We start from the raw sequence: 19,253 nt of genomic DNA, 5'->3' as shown, positions 1-19,253 counted from the left end.
ATAAGAATGTAAGAAGCTGGGGCTATTGCACAGTTCTGCAGAAGGTAATGGACAGTAACCATGGAACCCCTCACCTCCCACCCCAACCCCAACACACTCCCACTTAAACAAGCTGACAGGTAGGCAGGTACAGTGACTGAGCAGGGCACTCACCTGGCAGTGAGTGTATGAATTCCCACACATGGTCAACTGTCCACATTGTTGGGTCAACGTGTAATGTTTCACTGCAGTCTGTCACCTCCCTCATCCTCAGTTCTCGCATCTCCCGCTCGCGTTCCCGCTCATTCTGCCGGCGGCGTGTTGTCATGGCGACAGTAACAGTTTCTTCAGGAAGCGGTGGGTTGGAGGTTGTTGTGGCCTCTTCTACAGGAGTAAAACTGACAGGAATCTAGAAGGGGTTAATAATTTGGTCATTTGCAGATTTTCAAATGATACAAAGGTGCTGTACAATACAACCTCATTATTAGGCTATCATGGACATCGGCAATTTGGTTTCTTCCAGTATCTTTAAATGTGCGCACTACCTTATTTTAGACTTATTTAGTCATTCATGGGATGTGGGTGTCTCCAGCTGGGCCAGCGTTTACTGCCCATCCCTGAAGATATTTAAGTATTAACCACATTGCTGTTGGTCTGGAGTCACATGTAAGGATGGCAGATTTCCTTCTCTAAAGGACATCAGTGAACCAGACGGGTTTTTACAACAATCGGCAATGGTTTCATGATCATCATCAGACTTTTTTAAATTCCAGATTTTGATTGATTTCAAATTTCACCATCTGCCACGGTGGGATTCAAACTCTGGTCCCCAGAACATTGCCCTGACTCCCTGCCTCTCTGGATTACTAGTTCAGTGACAATACCACGACACCACTACCTCCCTCACCTCCCACTCAATTTTACATTTCTCACAATTCTTTTTAATATCAGTCATGATTTCTCCCCTTAAAACCTCTGGAGCTTCCTCCAGTTTTTTCATCTTTCAAGGTCTTGGTATTCCTTCAACTCTGGACCCTTGTGCATAATTTGATTTTAATTGCTTTACCATTAGCAACTGCGCCATCACTGTTTGGAATTCCCTCTGAACCTCTCTATTTCTCCACCTCTCTCTCTCCTTTAAGCCGCTTCTTAAAACGCAGCTGCTTTGACCAAGTTTTTGATCACCTGCTCTCGTATCTCCTGATGTAGCTCAAGTATTAAATTTTGTTTGATGTTGTACCAATAAAGTAGCTTGAGATATCTGATTATGTCAGAGGCATTGTAGAACTGTGCTTTGTTGGATTATAGATTTTTCCAACACCATTATCAATACTGCTTCACAATTAGCTTGAGATTCAATTCAGCATGCCAGGAGCAATCATAGAATCCCTGCAGTGCAGGAGGAGGCCATTCGGTTCATTGAGTCTGCACCACTACAATCCCACCTACATCCTTATTCCCATAACCCCACATATTTACCCTATTAATCCCCTGGCACTAAGGTCAATTTAGCATGGACAATCAACCTTAGCCACACATCTTTGGACTATGGGAGAAAACCGGAGCACCCAGAGGAAAACCACGCAGACACGGGGAGAATGTGCAAACTCTACACAAACAGTGACCTGAGGCTGGAATCGAACACGGGTCACTGGCACTGTGAGGCAGCAGTGCTAACCACTGTGCCACCGTGGTGCCCTAATCTCAGTAGCTTTTCTTTTATCCAATGCTTCAAAAGATGAACAGGTGACCTTTCATAACATGTAGAAGAGACAGAACTAGGAAAGGCCATTTTGCACAACCATTCTCTGTTGGTGTTTATGCAGCACACAAGCCTCCTTCCATTCTCCCATCTAACCCTATCACCATGCTCCCTCAGCTGGGTGAGTTAGGAACTGATCTAATTTGCTAAAATGCAATTGTTAAAATGTCCAAGAAGACAGGAGTCAAAGGTGGAACTTCAGCTCATTCAATGACTCTACCACATATCCTCTCCTTTTCTGCTCTGTTATCAGTGGTACAACGTTTCACCCTCTTTACCTTGCTACACCTTGTCCCATATTCAAATGTGGGACCGTTTCATGCTCTGCATAAACTTAAATGGTTAATGTGGGTGAATCACACCTCACAGTCATAGCTATCACCAGCAGGAAACACTCCGGTTTTCCCACAAGTGTGGGCACATTGATCCGATTCAGGTGAATTGAGCCTGTTATATGTAGTTCTGCAGGCCTCGTGAAATGGTTCCAAGTCTTTCTCTTTAACATCACACCAAATGCTGTTAGACAATATGAACACAATGCTTGGTCAATTTGTACACTTAAACTTCACCCTTCCTCTAACAATACAATCTTCATTGTGACAATCCAAGATCAACTGGTTAAGAATGCAACACCCTACACCAAGAAAAGAACAATGAACAGTACAGCACAGGAACAGGCCCTACAGCCCTCCAAGCCTATGTCAATAACATTGTTCCATGTAGACCAACTGCTTATATCCCTCTATTCCTCATTTGTTCATATGCCTGTCAAGATACATCTTAAATGTCACTAACATATCTGCCTCAACCACTTCACTTGGCAGTGCACTTACTCTGTGTAAAAAACTTCCCCCGCATATCTCCACTGAACCTTTCCCCCTTTATCTTGAACTTGTGCCCCCTTGCAGTTTTCCTTCAAAAGATAACAATGAGGAAATGATAATTTACCTTAATCAAGTTACTGAAAGAAAATTAATGTTAGAATACAATCAACGATCATCTAAATTGGCTGTGTTCATTGGGCCAGGAAATGGCAAATGGAATTTAATGTTGGTAAGTGCGAGGTGGTCCACTTTGGTAGGAATAATGGTAGGAAGGACTATTACTTACGTGGCGAAAAACTGCAGCAGGCGACGGTGCAGAGGGACCTTGGGGTCCTTGTGCATGAGTCGCAAAAACCCAGCCTGCAGGTGCAGCAGGTGGTCAGGAAGGCTAATGGGATGCTGACCTTCATAGCGAGGGGGGTTGAATATAAAAGTAGGGAGATCTTGCTGCGGCTGTATAGGGCATTGGTGAGGCCGCAGCTGGAGTACTGTGTGCAGTTTTGGTCGCCGTACTTACGCAAGGATATTTTGGCCTTGGAGGAGGTTTACTAGGCTGATACCAGAGTTGAGGGGGTTGAGCTATGAGGAGAGGCTGAATAAACTAGGCTTGTACTCATTAGAGTTTAGAAGAATGAGGGGAGATCTCATTGAGACATATAAGATGATGAATGTGATGGATAGGATAGAGGTGGAGAGACTCTTCCCGCTCAGAAAGGATAGTAGGACTAGGGGGCACAGCCTCAAAATAAAGGGGGCACGGTTTAGAACGGAGTTGAGGAGGAACTTCTTCACTCGAAGGGTGGTGAATCTCTGGAATTCTCTGCCCGTTGAGGTGGTGGAGGCTGCCTCGCTAAATATTTTTAAGACGCGAGTTGATGGGTTTTTGATAAGCAAGGGGATTAAGGGTTATGGGGAGAGAGCGGGAATGTGGAACTGAGCCACGACAGATCAGCCATGATCTTATTGAATGGCGGGGCAGGCTCGAAGGGCTAGATGGCCTACTCCTGCTCCTATTTCTTATATTCTTATATATTTTAATGAAAAAGTAATCACTTGAAAGATGCTATTCTCCCTCAGAAGGTTCAACACATTTTCCAAAATATGTTCACATCAATAAAAGTCAGCTAGATGGAATTTTTGAATGCAACAGAGCTACTGTTAAGAAGAGGACAGAGAAAATGATGGATAATTTGATTTTTTGAACAAAAGGAGCATCCAAAATTGTGGTGTGATGTATCTGGATGTGATATTTCTGGATTTCCAGAAGGCATCTGACAAGGTGCCACACCAAAGACTGCCACATAAGATAAAGGTGCACAGTATTACGGGTAATGTATTAGCATGGATAGAGGGTTGGTTAACTAAGAGAAAGCAAAGAGTGGGAGTAAATGGGTGTTTTTCTGGTTGGTGGATCAGTGACTAGTGGTGTGCCTCAGGGATCAGTGTTGGGACTGCAATTGTTTATGATTTACATCGATGATTTGGAGTTGGGGACCAAGTGTAGTGTGTCAAACTTCGCAGACGACACTAAGATGGGAAGAGCAAAGTGTGCAAAGGACGCTGAAAGTCTGCAAAGGATTATAGATAATCTAAGTGAGTGGGCAAGGGTCTGGCAGATGGAGTACAATGTTGGTAAATGTGAGGTCATCCATTTTGGTAGGAATAACAGCAAAATGGACTATTATTTAAATGGTAAATAATTGGAACATACTGCTGTGCAGAGGGACCTGGGTGTCCTTGTGCAAGAATCACAAGGTGTTGGTTTGCAGGTATAGCAGGTAATTAAGAAGGCAAATGGAATTTTGTTCTTCATTGCTAGAGGGATGGAACTTAAAAACAGCAAGATTATGTTACAGCTGCAAAAGGTGCTGGTGAGGCCACACCTGGAGTACAGTGTACAGTTTTGGTCTCCTTACTTGAGAAAGAATATACTGGCACTGGAGGGGGTGCAGAGGAGATTCACTAGATTGATTCTGGAGTTGAGAGGGTTGGCTTATGAGGAGAGACTGAGTAGATTGGGACTATACTCTTTGAAATTCAGAAGAATGAGGGGACATCTTATAGAAACATATAAGATTATGATGGGAATAGATAAGGTAGAAGCAGGGATGTTGTTTCCACTGGCGGGTGAAACTAGAACGAGGAGACATTGCCTTAAAATAAGGGGAAGCTAATTTAGGACTGAGTTGAGGAGGAACATCTTTACACAAAAGGTTGTGAATCTGTGGAAATCCCTGCCAAGTGAAGCAGTTGAGGCTACCTCACTGAATATTTTTAAGGCAAGGATTGATAAACTTTTGAACAGTAAGGGAATTAAGGGTTCTGGTGAATGGATGGGTAAGTGAAGCTGAGTCCACAAAAAGATCGGCCATGATCTTATTAAATGATGGAGCAGGCTGGGGGCGGGGGGGGTGGGGGGCAGATGGTCTACTCCTGCTCCTTGTTCTTATGTTAAAATGGGTAAAGGCTTTTTTATTGGCATAATGGACACACTGATACACGTACTAAACGACATTATCGAGACTAGCAGGAACACAAAAGTGGAAGCAATCTGTGGGGAAGCTGCATTTCCCAATTTTTAAGGGACTTGTTTGCAAAACAGAACATACACCCTGGCGAGCACGGTCCCTCTGGACCCAGGAATCTACATGATCAACATGAACTAATCTCAAAATATAATGATCGTACCACAAGTCTAAAAGTCTTATTTTCGTGTCCCTCATACCTGTCTCATAAAGTGTTCGCCTGATGCTCCTTCAATTATATTGGGCCTCCTCCCTCGTCGGCTGAATCCATGGGGCTCTGTTTTTTTGGTCCACCGTGTGCTCTTGTCTGATTTAAAAAGCCCCATCCGTTTACTGCAACCAACATTGTACCTGGAAATGAGCAGCAAAGATTGAGAACTCTTCAACTGAGGAAGACAATATATTCCCCTAGATGGAGTGCAAGAACAAAGAGAGATATGGGGTGTATACAAAATCTTTGGAAGGGGCAGGGCAAGTTGAGAAGGATGATAATAAAGTGCGTAAGTGATCCATGGCTTCACAAACAAAAGCACTGAGTACAAGGAAGAAAAAGGAAGTTACAATGAACCTTTATAAAACATGGGTGAGGAGTACTGTCCAATTCTGGGCACTTCTCCATAAGAAGGATGTCAAGGCTTTATTGAAGGTGCAAGGGGGGTTTATTAGGAAGGTACCAGGGATGAGGGACTTCAATGGCATAGAAGATGAGGTCATACTCCTTCAAATACAGACGGTACCAGAAGATGATGTTGTCAATGTCACAGTAAAGGAGAAGTAATAGAGAAATTGGAATGGATAAAAATAGGTAAAGAGGAGATACTTATTAGGTTGGCTGTGCACAAAGTTGAAAGGCCAGTCAGTTCAGTTGGGACGCATCCTAGATTGCTGAGAAAATCAAGGGTGAAAATTGTACAGGATCAGTTACAATCTTCCTATCCTTCTTAGGTATGAGTATAGGACTAGGAGATTGGAGGACTGCAAATACCAAACACAAAATTACAACCCTGTTTTAAAAAGTGCACAGGGATAACCCTGGCAATTACATTTTATGATTCTTTCCGAGATCCTTTAAGGTAACATGCATTTGTTGGAATTTTAAGATGCTGCCTGGGTGTAGAACTGGTGTTGCAAACCAGCTGCCCGTTACAGAAACTGTCCAACTTTAAATTTTGGGCCTTTTAGTCTGTAATGTTAGTTTTATACTCCCAGAGGAAGCTTCCTATTCTGCGCCAACACTTCCACCTGACAATCAGAGTAAGAACTTGCACTTATATAGTGTCTGTAATGCAGTAACATATTCTGACTTCTTACTCAGACGCATTTTGATGCCAAGCCAGAGAACATGCTAATGGTCTGATGATAGGTCAGAAAGCTGAAATGTGCAGAAGTTAATCCAGGCAATGGCTAGCTGGAGAACTGGCAAAAACCCATGTTGCTTCTAGGGGGGATTGTGTGCCATATTAAGTGTCTATCAGAGTCTCACGTGGCCATCTTTGGCATTCCCCAGGATCAAGGACCCCAGCAAATACCCTGGCAGAATACCACCTCTCCCAAAAGAGCTGCCAGCCAATCAGAGGCCAGCAGTAATTCATCGCTCATTAACACCATTGGGAGCAGTATCAACTGCTGGTAATGCATCCACCAGAGGTCCAGCAACACAGGCACTCGGGACAAAGATAAGTAAGAGTGGGGCGGGGACTGTGAAGTAGGAGAAGTGAGGCATCAGGTGCCAGGCATGGGCATGACTTTCAGCGTGTCCTTACCCCTGTCCCAATGCTGGTCCTTTACTCAATGTCTTTAAACTGGGATCCCCCAGAAGCCGTGAAGCAAACTCAACTGTGCCTGTTTCTCAGGCTCTCCGCATGGCGAGTCCCCTGCCCACAGGTTGAAAAGGGCCTCATCCCACCATTGCTACTTGAACAGACATTAATTCCCCACTTAGGAGCCTCAATTAGCATCCGGGCAGGAATGCCATCCATGAGCCTTCCTGCCTGACTTCATCCAGTGGAGTTGAGAAGGTGGTGGGGTCCCCACTCGGCACCCTCCCAGCTGATTAAATGCCCCCTGCTTTCAAAACTCAGTTTGGGAGGGATTAAATTCTGCTCATTAACTTTGTTCATTTCTCCACAGGTACTACCTGACTTGCTGAGTGTTTCCAAATTTTCTATTTTGACCTACAAAGATATTAGGACAGGTAAGTGAAAGCTTGGTCAAAGATTTAGATTTTAAGGTGTGTTTTAATGGAGTAGGGGTGAAAAGCTGGTTTAGTGACGGATTCTAGAACTTGAGAACCCAGGCTGCTGGAAGAATGGTCATCAATTGTGGGACAAAGGAAGTGAGGGAATAACTGGAGGAACATGGAGATCTTGAGAGGGCTGTTAACTGATATTGATTACATCTTCCCTAAATCACACACTCACGCATTTTGACATTGTTAAGTACTCCACGTCTGCCCCATAGTGAGTTTATGGGGATTTTGTTTGGCATTGTTGTACTAAACACAGTTCCATATTTTCAAGGAACTCATTAGTTTCGCAGACTTGTATCAATTGAATGCAAAGGTCGCAGCAATGTTTGAGCCTTTTTAATGTGATACAGTGCTGCAAGTCTGGAGTTGGCAAGCTCTGATAAACTTTATTGAAAATATAACTCTTGTTTAACAGTCAGCAAACAGCTTTGCAATGACTCTAAAATTCCAAGGCATGCCTTAGTACATGTGGCGGCCCATATTTCAAATCATAGTGTTTAGTTTAGTTCAGTTTGTGATGGTATTTATATAGGACAATCTAGTTTGACTTGGCACCGAGTTAATAACAGCGACCTGTAATGTAAACATCGGGATTGTTCCCACTGTCTGACTGTACACTCTGAGCCTCGTTGCCAAATGGAAAGAATGCCATCACCATTTACTTTGAACCCTATTGATTTTTCCCCCTGAGAGCTTCAAACGAAATGGCTGGATGGTTTTCAAGGTTTTTGTGCATATGAGAAGGCTTGGCAGATCTGCCAATCTGATACAGATCACTTTCATCACATCTTCTGGCAATGTCTTGGATGGGGAACTACTAAAGCTGACAGTTCTGGGTCAGCTTGGAGATGTCATGCACAACTTTGGAAACAGTGTATCATGCCTGGGAGCAATCAGCAATGCCAAATGAGGAACTATTTTCCTTTGTCCAGGATAATAAGCTGCATATAAATAACTCTTGAAAATTTTCTTAACTCTTGCAGTCTGCCTCACAGTTAGTTATTGTGATAAAGCACTACAAGTTGCAATGACATAACAGGCAGTTCAGCGTCCAAAATGGCAACAAAAGGTCTATTTCAATGCTGTATTTTCCTTCATGTTCCCATACGCCTACACTTTGCAAATCAACACTTTGAAAATAAAACAGCGGCAACACACATGCCTGGTAAATTGTGCCATGGCCTTCTGCTGAGAAACATTTGAAAATATCTTCTCTAACTTTGTGCAAATATAATATTACTGTGGAAATTTGGTGAATCAACCACACAAACTCACTATTCACCGATATCACTCAGGGGGTGAGGAAGGGTCAGGGGCAGGGAATGGGAGGACAGTGCCATAGCAGCACTACTCTCTTTCCCTCTCATTTTAATGAAGGCATCTGCCAATTATGCAGAGCCCAGTTGGGATTGAGTTTGGTAGCACTCTTGCCTCTCAGTCAGTGTTCAAGACCCACTCGAGGGACGTGAACACATGATCTAGACTGACACTCCCAATGCAGTACTGAGGGAATGCTGCACTGTTGGAGATGATGGACAGAATCTTCCGCTCCTACCAACAGTGGGAATTGTGTTGGGCAGAGGTATGTAATTCAGTGTGTATCTAAAAATCGGTCTCCTGATAGAAGGAAAATAAGTTGGAATTTTGTTCTCCCGAGGAAGTAAAGGATGGGAGGTGCCTAGGATCCTCATCGAGTAATGTTGGGAGCTCCCCATTTGCATTCATTAGTACATCATGGCTCATTAGTAGACCAACTTGACAGAAACACATTCCCCCTCCGAATTAAATTTCCTGCTCGCGATTCTATTTTACAAAGGCATATAAGTAGCATGAGCTTGGCGGGCTTCATTTCATCCAAGACATGAATGTCAATGGATGCTATTTTTATTTTCCCTTCTTCCAGCTACTGAAACATATTGGGTGCCAGTCACACAAACTATGCCAAGATTCAGATTGGGAGGCATGGCAAGCGAAGGGAAGTGAGGGGGAAGCAGGACCTGGGTGGTCAGAGGTACAGGCCAGGCAGCACAGTAAAAAATTATGGACATTGCCTGATGTTACTGATTTGAAAATACAGATGACTCACTCTGCTGAAAATGCAGGAGAACTGAAGCAATTGATGGGACTACATTGGGAGGCAACTTTCAGGACCCCTAAATGACCATGAAATGTTGAAACAAATTGAATAAAAATGGAAGCCTTGGAGATTGATAAATGCAACGTATATTTACAAATGTGACAACTATATGCAATAAGTGAGCACCTACACCACCAAGGCAAATTCAATACTATTTAATTTTTCAAATCTTACTACTACTTGGGGTACAGCATCCACGGGTGAAGTGGAGGTGCTTCACTGATGTCTGAAATGACTGTAGTGGACATCTTCCGATGGCCTGAGACCTTGAAGACTCCAACCTGCTCACGTTATCCTGCTCAGGTGAAGATGCCCTCTCCCCAACCTGAACTGTTGGAGTTGATGGGGTCACTGGCAGAGGAGAGGTGGAGCATGCAGGCATGCTTGGAGTCTCCTGGGTGGGTGCCCCAGAGTACTTGGCTGGTGTACCTCATCCTTGTGGGTGCTTGATGGCGTCTCCTTGACTCCTTGAGAGCAGGCATCTGGAGGCAGGTTGAGGTGTCCAGTTACCTCTCGCTTAGCCACTGCTGAAATGCATTCGTGGCAAGAACGATGGTGGGCAGGTTCTGGTGCAAATTCAGGAGAAAGTGCTGGACCTGGGTCTCCAAAGTGCCCCCACTCCTCCCATGGAGGCTTCAATGTGCTCATGTGATGCAGTCACAAGAGCACTCAGAACACAGATAGAGTCCAGCCTTTGATCCAATCTGTAGATGGCCTGTGACAACCTTGCCTGATGTTCCCCTGCCTGTCTTTATATCTAGTGAAAAGTCTGACAACACCAGGTTTTAGTCCAACCTATTTAATATAGTATATTATCAAATAAATAGGTTGGACTAAAACCTGGCGTTGTCAGACTTTTCACTGTGTTTACGCCAGTCCAACGCCGGCATACCCACATCATGTCTTTATATCTTCCAGAGGTCTAGTAGGGCGGAATCCAGAGCTCGTCATTCACTTGATGATTAACGCCAGTATTCTCTGTAACTATGCTCCATGTTAACTATGCTGGTGTCACATTGTTGTTGAAACTGATATGGTTTTGTACAATCGTTTTAAAAGAAACTGGGTGCGTTTCTCTTGGAACAAAGAAACTTAAGGGCAGATTTAATACAATTTGTCAAAATGATATGAGGTTTTGATAAGTGTACAAAGGGAAAAAATGTTCCCACTGACATGAGAAATAGTAACCAGAGATCACAGATTTAACATAGTAGGCAAAACAAAGAGCGTGGAGATAAGTGCTCCTTATTGTTGAGATATTGAATGCTCTGCCTAGAAGGGTGATGGATGTTGTTTCAGTAGCAACTTTCAAAAGAAAACTGGACATACACTTCAAAAGGAACAATTTGCAAGACTATGGGCAAAGTGCAGGGGTTTGGAGCTCATTGCATAGCACTTGCAAAGAGTTAGCAGAAACACAATGGGCCAAATGGGGACTTTCTAAACTGCATAATTATGTAAAATCAACATTTTAGAATTCAATATTGGTCCACATCTAGTTGTAGATGTGCCATCTGCTGACAGATAATCCATAGAAATGTTGCCAAACCAGCACATTTATTAACACATATATGCTCAAGAATCAGCATGTTTCATTACAAAAGGGGTGAGTTTGGGGATGTGGTTGTTATTTAGGGTTGGGTTATGGATGGTGTAGAGGTTGAGTTTGCATTGCAAGCGGAAGATGGGAATGCATTTGAATTTGAGACTAGGGTTTGAGATGTTGATATGTTTGTATTGGGTTTGGGGGTGTGGTTGCGGTTGAGAGTGTGGTTGGGGTTGGGGATGCGGATGTGGTTGGGATGTGGATGGACGTGGTCGGGGATGGGGATGTGGTGGATGGGTTGGGGATAGGGATGTGGATGTGGTTGGGAATGGGATGGGATGTGGTCGGGAATGGGGATGTGGTGGATGGGGTTGGGGATGGGGATGCAGTTGGGAATGGGATGGATGTGGTTGCAGATAGGGATGTGGTTGTGGATGTGGTTATGGATATGGATGGGATGTGGATGTGAATATGGATGGGATGTGGATGTGGTTGTGGATATGATTATGGATAGGGATGTGGATAGGAATGTGGTTGTGGATGGGGTTGTGGATATGGTTGGGATGGGGATGGGGATGTGGTTGCGGATGGGATGTGGTTGCAAATGGGGATGTGGATGGGGTTGGGACGTGGATGGAAATGTGGTTGTGGATGGGATTGTGGATGGAGGTGTGAATGGGGTTGTGGTTGCGGATGGGATGTGGTGTGGTTGGTTTGGGGTCGGGGTGGTTTTGAAGGTGAGGTTGGGGATTGGACTTGGTTGAGTTTACCTGGGCAGATGAAATGGGACCTGATTTATTCAGATAGCAGCCTACGATCTGTAGCTGCAGTGCTTGGTATGCAGCATGATCTGCATTGCTCCCTAGAAAATCAGGCTATTATCTTGTGGATCTGGTGGGAGTTCATTGTACCAGTCCTGACATTCTTAAAATCGGATTCACCAGGGAAAGCCACAGATCCACTTCAGGTAATTTTTGTCATGGAAAGTGGATTGTCATTAAAAGAGTCAATGACTTTCAAAACAAGTCACTAGATCAATAAAAGGTTTTAAGGAGAATCTAGTTAAGTACATGAAGGAGAAAGGATAAGTGAATAAGTTAGATTAAGTAAGATTGCATGAGTTTTGTGTGGAGACCAAGTTATCTGTTTCTGTGCTTTGAATTCTATGTGATTCCAGGTAACCTAAAACACAATCACCAAATTGCATTAGGCATGAAAAATATTTATTCTGAAAAGAACCAATAATGGCAAAACTGGCTGATTTCCAGTACATTCAAGTCTAGAGAAACTCTTCCAGGTTGATATTATTAATGTGAACTATTTAGAGTGGGTTCCCTTCTAGCTTTGTGGTGATCCTCCAACCTTACAAGCCTCTCCCAATTCTGACATCCTACACATCCCCCCAATTTCCATTGCCACACCCCTAGCCAGCCATGCCCATAGCTGCCTGGCCTCAACCTCTGGAATTCCCTCCCTAAACCTCTTTGCCACTCTTCCTTTAAGACGCTCTTTAAAAATAATCTCTTTGATTATATTATTGGTTGTCTGTTCTAATATGTCCTAAACAAAAACAAAAAGTGCTGGATAAACTCAGCAGGTCAGGCATCTGTGAAGAGAGGAACAGAGGTAACGTTTTGAGTCCAATATGACTCTTCGCCAGAACTATGTCCTAATATGATTTGGTGTTATATTTTGTCTGATAACGTTCATGTAAAACACCTTGACACATTTTGCTATGAAGGTGCTATGTAAATATGAGTTATAGTTGTTGAGAATACCTCCCCTGGGGAGAATTTGGTGTATTTTTAAATCGTATAATGCAACAGACAACACAATCCTCCTCCGCCGAAAAATCCTACATCCCAACGTTTCGAACGCAGTTGCTCAATTTATGCTGCCGACTCATTTTACTGTTTTTGTCCAGCAGATTGCAAAGTGTTTTACTAGCTAATGCCACTTAAGAATGCTGGCTCAAGTCTGCAAGACTAGCAGATCAGATTTCTGTTGGACAGAGAGCATTCCAGCTGTTTTCCATTGCACGCAATCCATCTTAATGCAAGGGGATGAAAAGAATCTAATAGATTAAACACAGAGGATATGTCCAACACTGAAAGTAGAACTGATCACACAAAGAGAGAAGTGGCAATGGCCGCACATACCAGTGAATAGTGAAAGTCCTTCTGATTGATTAGATAACTTTATCTTCATTACAGCCAGGAACATATATTGCTACCAGAGACTGCTTAATGTGTGCATGTGACATTCCTTTCACTATTAGATATTCTAAACAGGTTAACAGTTGTGTAAATGTAGCAGGTGGAAATGTTTAATTAACATATTAGGTAGTTGTAGGTTAAGGGTGTGAATAGTAACTAGGCTTATAAGTGCGTTATTTTTAAACCCATGAAGTGCTGTGATAAAGGATACATGTGGACATATTTTGTAAAATAGCTGCATTTACAGTATAAAGTTACAATTAAATAGTTGCTGAATTATCGAAAAGATAAAGAGTTTAGTGAAAAGGTAACTAATTTATTGAAAACATGACTTAATGGGTGAATAGTGGCGTAGTGATAATGCCACTTGACTAGTAATTTAGGGGCCCAGGCTAATGCTCTGGGGACAACAGCTCAATTCCCGCAGCAGTAGGAATTTGAATTCAGTTACTAAATTTGGAATGGAAAACTGGTGTCAGTAATCGTGACCATGAAACTATCATCGATTGTCATAAAACCCTATCACATCCTTTAATCAGCCATCCTTACCTAATTTGGTTTTATCTAAGTTTAACTCCAGCCCACAGCAATGTGGTTGACCTTTAACCACCCGCTGAAATGGCCTAGAGAGCCTCAGTTCAAGGGCAATTAAGGTTGGGCAATAAATGCTGGCTTTGCCAGCGGCTCCCACATCCCATGAAAAATAAAGAAAACTTAATCAGCACAGAACAACACAAAATATACTAAAGTGAGTTTCATACCTCTTAGCGCATGACATAGAACAGAAACGCTTTGATCTTCTGAATTTGTGAGCATAATCCATCTTCCCACAGAACTCACACTTCAGCATGTCTGGATCACTGCCCTCCATCCCTTCTGAAATCGCAATCAGAAGTGAAAAAATTCATCTCATGAGGTAACTTGTATCTAAAAACAGGCTGTTCTTACTGTTTCTGCCTGATAACTATCTTCTTGCCCTCTTTCAAATTTATTGTCAAGGTTCCCACTTCCAGCTCAACATCCATGCCAACAGAAGGGGACTCCAACACAGTATTGCATCTGCCCTAGCTCCACGATTTTAGGCACAACACTTTCCTAATCTGTTCTTGTCAGAGGGGGAAATCTAAAATGGATTTTGTCCACTCTCTGAACATAACGTAAGAAATCTTAAGAACATTGATTTTTTCTGGTAAATGATTGCTTTTGGGTTCTGTGTCACCATCCCACCTTACTCATAACTTCCGTATTTTTAGCTTGCATGTGAACCTTCAAAATTACAATCAGTCTACCTGGGTCAACTCTTCAAGATGAAGGGAGCCTCAGACAAAGGACAAGAAAACATGAGGTGTGGGGGAAAGTAGCAGAGTGGAATTCCCCCACTCCTTTTCCACTTCCATCTGACCAATTACAATTTTAATTGGAGATGCAACAGGCAGACAGTGAGTGCGGGCTCAAGATCCTGCTCTGAAAATCTATCTCCCTACAATAGAGAGCCTTGTTTACCCAGATGTAGAACTTGTTTCCACAAAAAACAGTTGAGACAGAAAGCATAGAAGTATTCGAGGGGATGCAAGATAAGTACTTGATGGAAAATGGAATAGAAGAGTATGTCAATTGGATTAAAAGAAAAGGCAGGAGAAGGCTTGTGTGGGACGTATCTGTGTAAAAAGTCTGACAACACCAGGTTTTAGTCCAACCTATTTATTTGATAATATACTCACAAGCTTTCGAGGGGACTGCCTCTTTGTCAGGTGAATGGAGAGTTCTGGCCTCAGACAGAGCATATAAAGCACAGACAGTTTAGAGATTACTGATTAAAATGCGAATCCTTACACCTAACCTGCTGTTCAAGACCTGAAGTGGCTGATAATGTGAGTGGAAGGAGCACTGATCACAGTTTAAAGAGATGTGTATTGTCTCCAGACAGTACAGTAAGTGAGGTTTTGAAAACCCAGGCAAGTCACGGGGGTTACAGATAGTGCGACATGAACCCAAGATCCCTGTTGAGACCGTCCTCATGTGTGCGGAACTTGGCTATCAGTCTCTGCTCAGCGACTCTGCGCTGTCGTGTGTCGTCCACATCATGACTACGTATCTGTGGACCAGCTAATATCAATGACTTCCTCCTGTACTGCAAAATTCAATGTAGTGCTAAATAATTAGTCACTCTTCCTGATTTTAATGTCCGTGTTCAGGATAGCAAATCGGATGAACATGGTCTCATTCATTCTGATTTGCGTCTTTTCACTTTTTCACCTGCTCCGCATGTAATGGGTTACAAACCTTCACCGGTGAGGTCATCCAAATCGCTGTCAAGAGACCCTTCGAGCTGTTTGCCCGTACTGCTCTGGAGCTCACCAACTGACTGGACAGAGGTGGGGGATGTAGCTGGACCTTCGCAGTGCATCTTCTGCTTGACCGGCTGATCAGTCAACAGTGAGGAGCGGCTCACCTGTCAGAGGGAGGTCATTCTAGTCAAGTTATCAAAGTCATCTCAATGAAACTCAAACAACATTAAACATGACATCAGGTTACATAGGCTGCACTTTTATTCCCTCAAGTGTAGAAGATTAAAGGATGATCTCATTGTGGTTAAAATGACTAAAGGGGCTAATAGGTTAGTGAGACCCATTTCCTTCTGAGGCGAGGAGTCCAGAACAAGGGGACATAACCTTAAATCTAGAGCTAGGCCATGCAGGGGTGATGTCAGGAAGCACAGCTTCTCATAAATGGTAATGGAGTCTCTCCTCAAAAAAAAATCATAGGGGCCAGTGGGAGATGCATCAAAGGAAATATGAAAACCAAGATTGATGGATTTTTGATAGACAAGGAAATTAGGAATTATAGAACCAAGGTGAGCAGATGTAGCCGCAATACAGAGAAGCCACAATCTAACTGAATGGTGGAAGAACTTTGATGGACCAAATGACCTAGCTTTGTTCCTACCTTTCAGAAACCTGCACATTAACCCACTTTATGGATGATAACATCATTAAAAATCAATAAATGGGGCACCAATACCAATGACTTCATTAATGTTTGGAATGGTACAATCTTACAACACAATTGGAGGCCATTCAACCCTATGCTGGTTCTTTGAAAGAACTATCCAAAAACCGACACTCTCTGTTCTTTCTCCGTAGCCCTGCAAATCTTTCCTCTGTAATTCATTCCAGTGGTTGTTCCTAATCTATCCCTATCCAGCCAATATAAAGCAAGAGGCAATGAAGAAGCATCCATTTGTAAGTAGACAGGTTTATCACACAGATAATCCCACAGAACATGGTTCCCCTTTAAAAGAGCATTATTCCTACCCAGGTTTACAGGCCTCCGCACATTGCATCATATCAGCTTCTGAGCAATCTATAAGCTTGAAGTATTAATTCTGAGATACAGAGGCCAGAACTTTACCAGCCTGCCTGCCACAGGAATTGCAGCGGGCGCAAGATGGACAACGGAAAGGTCCATTGACCTTTCAATGGGTGGGGTTTTATGGTTTTGGGATGGGCGGGACTTTACGGTCTCGCTTGTCCCGAAACTATAAAACCCTGCCAGAGGTCAACAGACCTTTCCACTGTCCGCCCTTCGGTGGGGTTTTACAGTTTCAGAATGACCGAGGCCATAAAGTCCCACGCTAACTGTGTGTCAGATCAATCTTTAATTTTAATTAAAGTGAGATTAAAATCATAAAATTCTGCCTGGAAGTTTGCAATGATCTTCTGTCAAGGGAATAAAATGTTGCAGAAAATAAGGTTATTCAGTCAGCAGTAAGTAACTGCTGTATGTGGCATTGTATCCCCGCGAAAGCAAAAGAAATAGATAATTTGCCCAAGCCAAGTTTTCTGACCCTACTATCACATCACTGTTAGCAGGGTCAGGAAGAAAAATTATGCGTACAATTCGTCCTGTTCTTTTTTAATACAACATAACAATAAATAACAGAAGGCAATGGTTGTAATTCACTATTTAGGCAGTGCAAACAGTTTTGTAATATACAATTTCAGTAACAATAGCCAACATTTCTCATTTCAGATCCCAAAATTGAGCACGAATTAATCACACCTCTAAAATTGTGTAGTGTGGAGACTTCTAAATGCTCTTCCCGATTTGTTTAATTCCAAACTTTGCGCGATATATAATTTGAAGGCCAAGTGCCATAAATATTGGAAATGTTCTTACTCTAAGTGTTTTAATAAAATGTGAATTTAGTCTATCATAAAAAAACAAATAAAGAAACTTGAATTTGTAAAACATCTGTCACCACCCCAGGAGGTCTCAAACTGCTTCACAATCAATGAAGTTACAAGATATGATAGTGTAGCAGCTATGCAACGGTTATCTCTTTTAAGCAATCCTGAAATGAGTGATCTTATAAATTCTGTAAATTTTGAAAATGCCTGTCAATTTACATGCTTTAAGTACTATCCACTATTATAAAGTAGACAGGAATTGGGTGCAATTTTCTATCTAACTGTTTGCATAAAGTAGGCTGATTAAATGAAAGGGCTGTTATCTCCATTCTCTGAACTCTCGGATTAAGATGTGGTTCCCCCCCGTGGCCATCAATCATGGAACTTGAGGCTTTGAGTATTTTTTTAATTCATTTCTTTTATACATTTGTGGAACTTGGGAGTTGCTGGCTGGCCAGAATTTATAGCCCATCCCTACTTGCCCAAGGGCAGCTGAGAATCAACCACATTGCTGTAGCTCTGGAGACACATGTAGGTCAGACCAGGTAAGGATGGCAAATTTCTTTCCCTGAAGGACGTGAGTAGAGGCACAGGGAAGATTTACTGAAATTGCACACAGCGTTGGTGAGGCCACACCTGGAAAATTGTGTACAGTTTTGGTGTCCATACCTGAGGGAAGATGCCCATGCTATAGAGGGAATTCAGCAAAGGTTTACCAGGCTGATTCCTGGGATGGCAGGTCCATCATGTGAGGACAGACTGAGTCGGTTAGGATTGTATTCATTGGAGTTTAGAAGAGTGAGAGGGAATCTCATAGAAACTTATAAAATTCTAACAGGATTAGACAGGGACCATTCAGGAAAAAACGGTGGGACATAGTTGAAGGATAATTAGAACCTTTTAGGTGAGAAGAAATTTCTTCATCCAGACAGTGGTGAATATCTGTGGAATTCACTATCACAGAAAGTAGTTGAGGCCAAAACATTGTGTGAGTTTAAGAAGAAATTAGATATAGCTCTTGGGGCTAAAGGGATCAAGGGATATGGAAGGAAGGCGGGATCAGGCTATAGATGATCAGCCATGACCAAAATGAATGGCGGAGCAAGTTGGAAGCCTAATGCTATTTCTGTCTATGTGACATTCTGGAGAACAGTCACTGGCTCTACAGGAAGAATGGAGTTAAGGTCGGATAGGTCATTCAGCTTTATGAAGCATCTACAGAAGGTGGCCCACAACCATCTTCTCAGGGCAACTAGAGCTGGTCAATAAACACAAGCTTTGTTAACAATATCCGCCAGCCTTAAAAATGCAATTTTGAAATGAATTCGCTACCGTAACATCGGGAAATTACACAGAGCAAATGGTTAATTAAATGGTCAATTAAACAGTTTTAGTGATATTTTGAGGGCTACATTTGAATTAAATAAAAATCTGGACTTAAAAGCCTACCGATGACCATGAAACCATTGTCGATTGTTGTAAAAACCCATCTGGTTCGGTAATATCCATTAGGGAAGGAAATCTTCCGCCCTTAACTGGTCTGGCCTACACGTAACTCCAGACCCACAGAAATGTGGTTGACTCTTAAATGCCCTCAGGGATGAGCAATAAATGTTACCTCAGCCAGCGACACCCACGTCCCAAGAATGAATTCAAAAAATGCTGACCAGGATACCAGAGGGGATATTCCCTGCTGTTACTCAAAGTAAGTGCCATAAAATCTTTTGCATCTACCTTCGAGGACAGACAGGGCTGCAGCTGAACATTTCATTTGAAAGATGGCAGCTCAAACAGCGCAGCATTTCCTTTGTGCTGCACTGGACTGT

General features: G+C 42.7%; 1 protein-coding gene across 6 annotated transcripts in view; it reads right to left on the bottom strand.

Moving 5' to 3' along the window:
* Window positions 1-19,253, bottom strand: part of LOC145341149 (polyhomeotic-like protein 3) — an 89,618-nt gene that overhangs the window by 9,899 nt on the left and 60,466 nt on the right. For 5 of the 6 annotated variants that reach the window (XM_080186042.1, XM_080186046.1, XM_080186044.1 and 2 more), the window contains 4 exons: window positions 15,521-15,689; window positions 13,999-14,113; window positions 5,291-5,441; window positions 154-388 (listed from right to left, as the gene is read on the bottom strand). In XM_080186042.1, coding sequence (XP_080042168.1) covers window positions 154-388; window positions 5,291-5,441; window positions 13,999-14,113; window positions 15,521-15,689 — 670 coding nt within the window. Of the gene's footprint in view, window positions 1-153; window positions 389-5,290; window positions 5,442-13,998; window positions 14,114-15,520; window positions 15,690-19,253 lie in introns of those variants that run through there. The other variant, XM_080186048.1, reaches the window with a different exon arrangement.

The sequence above is a fragment of the Carcharhinus amblyrhynchos genome, chromosome 3, assembly GCF_965287045.1.
Source record: "Carcharhinus amblyrhynchos chromosome 3, sCarAmb.v2.hapA, whole genome shotgun sequence".
In the NCBI taxonomy this organism is placed as follows: domain Eukaryota; kingdom Metazoa; phylum Chordata; class Chondrichthyes; order Carcharhiniformes; family Carcharhinidae; genus Carcharhinus; species Carcharhinus amblyrhynchos.
Note: the sequence above shows the minus strand (reverse complement) of the source record. Positions and strands in the feature narration are given on the sequence as shown.